Raw genomic sequence first — 7,345 nt, 5'->3', positions numbered from 1 at the left:
TCCTCGGTAATTTGTTTTGCTCCGGTTTTCCTACATCCGATGGGTGAGTGTGAGTGCATGATCCAATGGTTCGTCAATCCATGCACCAACACATAGAACCTGTTCTCGCTCCAAACTATGTTGCGGTTCGAGGGGTGCACCAATAGTGCTCAGTACCCAAACATTCTGGCCCACCCTGAAATTACTGAATTTCTGAAAGAAAAGAAAACCTCTCGTGCTATGGTGGACGGTTCGAACATTGTCAACTATTGGTTCCTGGTTTCAGTTTCATGAACAGATGCTGGCAAAATACATATTTTTTCAACGGCTCTCTCCAAGACTCCTGTTGCTGTTTTCACTGTCACAACTCTCACCACTCCGTCTCCTCCAGGATATATTTCCTCAATCCTTCCCATTTTCCACCGGATAGGGGGTAAGTTATCGTCCCGAATCACGACTAGCTGGCCAACCGTTATTGGAATTGCTGGACGCCAACGCTTCGTCCTGCCTTGTAGTTGTGACAAATACTCCATTCGCCATCTTTTCCAGAATTCTTGCAACTTCTTCTGCACTACTTGCCACTGAGACAATCTGTTCAAGGGAATCGAAGTGAAATCCGGGTCTGGGAGTTGCTGTAATGATGCTCCGGTCAAGAAGTGTCCAGGAGTTAAGGGCTCTAGATCGTGTGGATCATCCGACATTGCTGTCAATGGTCTAGAGTTCAAACATGCTTCGACCTGTACCAGTAATGTTGACATGTCTTCAAATGACAACACCTGATCGCCAAGGACACGCAGTAAGTGATGCTTGGCCGATCTCACAGCAGCCTCCCAAAGGCCTCCAAAATGAGGGGCACTTGGAGGGTTGAAGTGCCATTGTATTCCTTCTTTAGTACATTCCTTCGCAACCTTCTCATGATGCTTCTTGTCTTTGAGTAGTTCGAACAGTTGCTTCAGTTGGTTACGGGCGCCGACAAAGTTGGTCCCATTGTCCGAATAAATGTCAGTACACTTCCCACGTCTCCCAGTGAATCTACGTAATGCCTGAAGAAAGCGATCAGTCGATAAATCTGTAACCAACTCTAGGTGAACAGCCTTAGTACACATGCACACGAATAATGCCGCGTATGCCTTCACAGCGGTACGGCGAGGAGCCGGGCGAACATACAGTGGTCCAAAATAATCAATACCAGTACTTGAGAAGGGACGGGATATTGTTACACGAGCTGCCGGCAGTTCTCCCATGAATTGCTGTACAGTTTTCGGTTTTACCTTGAAACATCGATTGCATTGATGCACTATCTCTCTTGCTACGTTGCGGCCGCCCAGTGGCCAATACTGCAGCCTTACGGTACCCAACAATAGTTGAGGTCCTGCGTGGAGAAGTTTATGGTGATAATACTCCAAAAGTTTTCTGGTGAACGGATGCCTTGCTGGTAGTACGATTGGATGTTTGGTGTCTTCGTTCTCGGATGAATATCCCAATCGCCCGCCAACTCGAATTAGATTGTCCTGCGCAAATTTTGGATGAAACCATCGTAACGGCGAGCTTCTTGCTACCGTACCGCCTGCTGAAAGTACCTTCCATTCTTCCTTGAACACATCCTGTTGTACGCGTCGAATGATCACCTGTTCAGCTTCACGTAATTCTGCCGTTCGAAGTACGCCGTACTGTCGTTTGCTAGGCTCAATCTTCCTCAAAATATCCATCAGCCGCAACCAATATGCCGTACGTCTCACCATATCAACGAAGTTTGAAAACCTCTGCACATACCAGCTGCTGAATTCTTCTTGTTGGTTAGAACTGTGTGCAGTTGTTCGGCGTCCTTCCTTCTCCACATCTTCTATTATTGGATTGACTGATTGTGTTGGCCAGGATTCATGACCATTTCGGAGCCAAGATGGGCCTTCCCACCACAAACTGCAACCTTGGATTTGATCAGGTTTCACTCCACGTGAAAGGACATCAGCGGGGTTTTGGTATCCTGGAACGTGACGCCAAGTTCGGTTCTCCGTCAATCCTTGAATTTTCGAAACACGGTTTGCTACGAAGGTCGTCCATGTTGAGGGTATAGCTTTAATCCATTGTAGTACGCAGGTGGAATCTGTCCACAAAATTACTTCCACGCTCATTTTGATCGCCTCCAGAACCTTTTCCGAAAGTTGTGCTGCCATCAATGCACCACACAATTCCAATCTGGGAATTGATTGACACTTCAGGGGGGCAACCTTTGATTTGGATGTGAGCAGAACCACACCGACGGAGCCAGATGAATCCACACTTCTCACATATGCACAGGCGCCGTATGCTTGTATTGAGGCGTCGGAAAAAAGATGAAGTTCTACGGTGGCCGTCCTTGGTTTGATCACACAACGTTCAATCGTTAGGTTGTTTAGCTGTGGTAGTTGTGCATGGAAACTTCGCCATTCGTTATCAACTACCGAAGGTAGAGAGTGATCCCAATCCAACTTCTCACCCTTCTCGTCCTCTAGGCACCATAGTAGCTGCATAAACACCTTTGCTGTCGTGATGACCGGTCCGATCAAACCTAAAGGGTCAAACAGTGTCGCAATGATCGATAAAACTCGTCGCTTTGACAATATTTCCAACGAGGAAATTTCAGGAATCTTGAATCGAAATTTCAAAACATCTGCAGTCGGATGCCACACTAGTCCCAAGGTCTTCACTGCTGGGTCAGGATCTAGTTGAACTCCTTCCTTCCTCACGATTGCCAAATCGTTCTCTGGTATGCCCCGCAATACCAGAGGGCAGTTGGAAGCCCATTTCCTGAGCCGAAATCCGCCCTTTTGCGTCATCTCATCCAATTGGGTGCGCAGCTCCAAAGCTGCTTCTGGATCGTCCGCTCCACCTAAAACGTCATCCATGTAGACGTCTTCCGTTGCAGTTTGCGCTGCTGTTGGGTAATTAACTTGCTCATCCATAGCAAGCTGCTTCAGTGTCCTGGTAGCAAGGAATGGAGCTGGCTTCGTGCCGTACGTGACCGTTGTTAATTCGTACGTTGAGACTTCTGCATTGGGATCCGTTCGCCAAAGGATACTTTGAAGCGGCGCGTCTTCCTCACTAATCCCGATTTGCCGGAACATCTTTTCGACGTCTGCAATCACCATGATCTGTCTCGTTCGGCTTCGTAAAATTATGGACCGGAGATCGTCCTGTATGACCGGTCCGGCCAACAACGTATCATTGAGTGACGTCCCTGTAGATGTTTTACACGACGCGTCAAACACCACTCGTACCTTCGTTGTGGTGCTTTCTTCTTTGACCACAGGATGATGGGGTAGGTAGCAACGAACATGGTTGTGCTCATTCGGAACCACCTTCCGCATATGGCCTAGTTCTAGGTATTCCTCCATGAATTGGTGATATTGGTCACGTAGATCTGAATCCTTCTGCAATCTACGTTCGAGGCTTAGAAACCGCCGATAAGCGATGCCCCTTGACTCGCCCAGCCTTCCAAATACGGTTTCATCCTTAGGGAGAGCGACTGTGTATCGACCATCCGAACCCCTTTGTACCGATTGAACGTACTGCTCCTCACAGCGTGCTTCATCCGGAGAATAATTATTGGAGAACCCAATCTCCTCGCAAGACCAAAAACGGGTCAGCAGCTCTTCCAAACCAATTGCCATATTACATGTTATGTGATGATTGTTGTTTGGTTTGTCTATGCATCCAGATACAACCCAACCAAACACTGATTCGTTTAGAGAGGGGAGACCACCTCCAAGTAGGACTTGATTTCCGGTGTTGAAGAATGCGAAAAAATGTTGAATTCCGAGTACCAGATCGATAGTCTTGGATGTGAAAAATGCTGGGTCTGCCAATTCCACACCAGCTGGGACCTCCCATCCTGCCATATCCACGTTGACTATTGGAAGATTTGCTGTCACCTTGGGCAATAACAGGAATTCCATCCTCCGAGAGAACCCTGAAACTCTCGATGTGATTGTAACTATGACCTTCTGCTTCACCTTCATGCTGGCTTGCCCGATTCCAAACACCGAAATATCCGATCGCTGCCGTTGAACCTTCAACTGCTGGGACAAGTTCTCCGTCATAAAGTTGCACTCTGATCCGGAGTCTAGGAGCGCTCTGGCTGGAACACGGTTTCCGTCCTCATCTTCCACTAGAACAATCGCAGTTGCTAGGAGCACCGACGACATACGGTTGCCGGAGACATTAGACGATACCAGGCTGGATGATTCTTGGGGTTCTTCTGGTGATTGGATACTACTGCCTGCGGCAGAAGTTCGCGCAACTGAAGATTCATCTCTATCTTCGTTTGATGTTGGTCGAAAACAAACCAGGGTGTGGTGTTTTCCCTTGCAGTTTCGACACACAAACCGGGAGGGACAATCTATAGCTCGGTGTCCGCGCTTGAAGCAATTCCTGCAGAGAGCATTATTCCGCAAAATCTGGTCTCGGTCAGCTATGGACATCCGTTGGAAAGCCGGACATTGGTAAAGGAGATGGTTTTCGGAGCAAGCTACACAGTGTCCACTTATTGACTGAGCTGTGCTATAGCTGGAATAGAGATTCGGTGGGTTTTTCTTCGGTTGCAGAGTCTCCGACCTCAATTCGGACGTTTTTGTTGGTAGAGATCCCAGTATCTTGACCTTACGTTGTAGGAATTCAGTCAGCTCCTTAATGGTATCTTTTTCCTTCGTCGACGAAAACTCCTCCCAACTTCTTCTCGTCGCCGGGTCTAGACGAGAACACAAAATATCCAGAAGCAGCAAGTCTTTATACTCGGCAGGCTGAACAAGTTGATCCAACGTTTGGATTGTTCTTTCAAACCCTTCCAGCAGGGACTGCAACTCGACAGCCGACTCCTTAGCCAGCTTCGGAAGTTTGAATAACGCCTGCACTTGTCTCCGCTTTAGCTGTTTGCTGTCATTGTAGCGTCTGATTAAGGTATCCCAAGCGATCTGATAGTTCGCCCTCGTGATTGCTAGTGGATCAACTAGAGCTTTCGCCTCACCTGCTAGACACCCTTTCAGGTAATGGAATTTTTCCACATCTGGTAGGTCCGTTTTCCAGTGTATGAGCGACGTATACAGGTCACGGAAGCTCAACCACTCGTCTATGTTGCCGTCGAACGTCTGCAGCTTGATTTGCGGCAGTCGCACGTGCTCAATTGTCGGTTGCTGTGTTGTGTCCAGACTACGGGTAGATTGACTTAGATTCTGCGGTTCCTCCAAGTCTTTAACCTTGTCCAAAAGCATCGACTTCATGTCATAATACTTGCTGCCGAACTCCGAACGTTGCTTGATGCAGCTCTCATCCTCCTCCGTGAAATCTTTATGGGTCTCGATTTCCAGGAGAACGTCGTTCACTTTCTCCCATAATTCGTCGAGCTTCTCAAGTCGCACCATTACCTGATTTGCACTAGTCACTTCACTCAACTTATCAACAAACCCACAAATATCTTGAAACATGCTGATCAACGACCGCAACGTCGTCTTCAGGGTCCGCATGCTTGGAGCCTTACGAATGGTGGATGTCGTCGCCGGCATATTCACAACTCGCGTTTGGACAATGTTTTTGAAATACAAAAGAAGTAGATGTAGTAATCTGCTGATCCTTGGCTTCGGCTAGACATACACTGTAGAGCTGTTCTATATTTACCTGGAAAAACAGGAATTTCCGCCTTCTCTACAGGTATGCACCTTAAGCAGGTCCAAATCGGTTGGTTATCCAATATAATTTGACAGATCCCTCAATCGTCCAATGGTCACACGAAAGGTAAAATGTTTATGTAATATGCTGTGGGGTCCAACTTCGGCTAGGCATATACTGTTCCAACTAACCTGAGAAACCAGTATCTGCACTAAGAATATCCAAGGAACAGTGTGCCGGAATGTCACGGTTCACCTCTGTTTTCCGAAATAGTGGAAGCATTAATCGCCAAAAACGCGTTTGCGGGCCCCTTGATTATGCTCCACGAAAATATGTTGAACACATCCACAGTCACGAGAGAAGAAATTTTTATGTAGTTATCTATCGACTCCCGCTTCGACAAGACATATACATTGGTGTAGTACAATAAACACTGACCTGTGGAAACAAGTTGTTCGCCGTCACCAATGGTCTCAGTCGAGCGCAGTGTGAAATGCTTTCGTCGTAATTTCTCTCCAGTAGTCGTCGTCGTGAGCTCAGTCGGTTCAGCCGAAAACGGTAGTATCGGTTTGGTAGATCGTCGGTTCGGTGGTGTTATTTTTCCCTTCCACGGTGTGTCGTGCCTTACTTTGGGACGCCGGAATAGCAACGAACTCTGATTTCGGTTGGTGATGTGGTGCAGGAAAGTCAGTCCGAATCCCGGTTGAAAGTGATGAAAGTGCGACAAAACGTCGGGTGAATCACACTCAATTAGGTTTATTAAATACGTTCGGTTCGATGACGCTCGAAGATCGTGTGAATGAACGTGTGAACCGTTATCGCCGTGTTTGTTTTGATCACAGCTCACACACGTATCGTATCGTAGTCCGCCGGCAGTATAGCGATGTGTACCGTAGTGGAAAAGAAAGTGATGTAGATTCCGAAGATTGTCCGCCACGGCAGGACATATACTATGAAGTTCAATTATTAATTACCTGGACGAACCAAGGCAATATGCCTGGTATAGTGATTTCCTCGGTGTAAATATCACAACAGATGATCGTAGATGAGCGGTTCCAATTGGAATCGGATGGTGCAGCTGTTATGTGGAATGTATGGTGGCTGTTTCGCGCAATTTTCGTCTCCTTCAAAACGGTGAGTGCGGTCTTTGTCCTTTGGTGCTGTTCTGCGATGGCGAAGTTTGGCGATTCCCCGTTGGAAGAGTGCAATGGTGATTTGGTGTTCCGGGATTCCTAGATCCGGCTCGAAGGACCAATGTTTTGGGGGCTGGTCCTTACCTGCCTTCTGACGTGGACTGTATTTGTGTTGGGTCGACGATAGTGATTCCTGGGTTGGGTTGGTGGGGACACAATCGTTTCCTTGGGGAGGTGTTGGCTTCCTTAGCTCCTTGGCGGAATTTCTCCGGGATTTTCCAATTTAAACTCCTTGTTACAGCATTCACAATTTATTGACAATAATACATTACATCACTTTAACAACTGAACCTTTATTTTCACACTCAAACTACATTTATTTAAACATTGAAGCTACATATATTGGGTCAATCTTCCATAATTCAATCCGTGCGGTTTCTTGGGCAATTACAATTAACACTAACTTTAATCCTAAAATAATTGGTCGGGTACACGACGTAATCGATGACGTCATCTATTCGGGTTTAAAATTCGGCTCTTCTCTCCTCGGTAATTTGTTTTGCTCCGGTTTTCCTACATCCGATGGGTGAGTG

General features: G+C 47.0%; 1 protein-coding gene across 1 annotated transcript; it reads right to left on the bottom strand.

Annotated features, from left to right (window-relative positions):
- Positions 1 to 417: 417 nt before the first annotated feature.
- LOC134286395 (uncharacterized) lies at positions 418 to 5,516 on the bottom strand. The gene is made up of 2 exons (XM_062848008.1): positions 2,706 to 5,516; positions 418 to 570 (listed from the first exon to the last, which is right to left on the bottom strand). Exons 1-2 carry the CDS (start codon positions 5,514 to 5,516, stop codon positions 418 to 420), a joined length of 2,964 nt encoding a protein of 987 aa, XP_062703992.1.
- Between the last annotated feature and the right edge of the window lie 1,829 nt (positions 5,517 to 7,345).

The sequence above is a fragment of the Aedes albopictus genome, chromosome 2 (genome assembly GCF_035046485.1).
Source record: "Aedes albopictus strain Foshan chromosome 2, AalbF5, whole genome shotgun sequence".
Classification (NCBI taxonomy): Eukaryota; Metazoa; Arthropoda; class Insecta; order Diptera; family Culicidae; genus Aedes; species Aedes albopictus.
The sequence above is the reverse complement of the archived record's forward strand: the minus strand, read 5'-3'. Positions and strand labels throughout refer to the sequence as shown.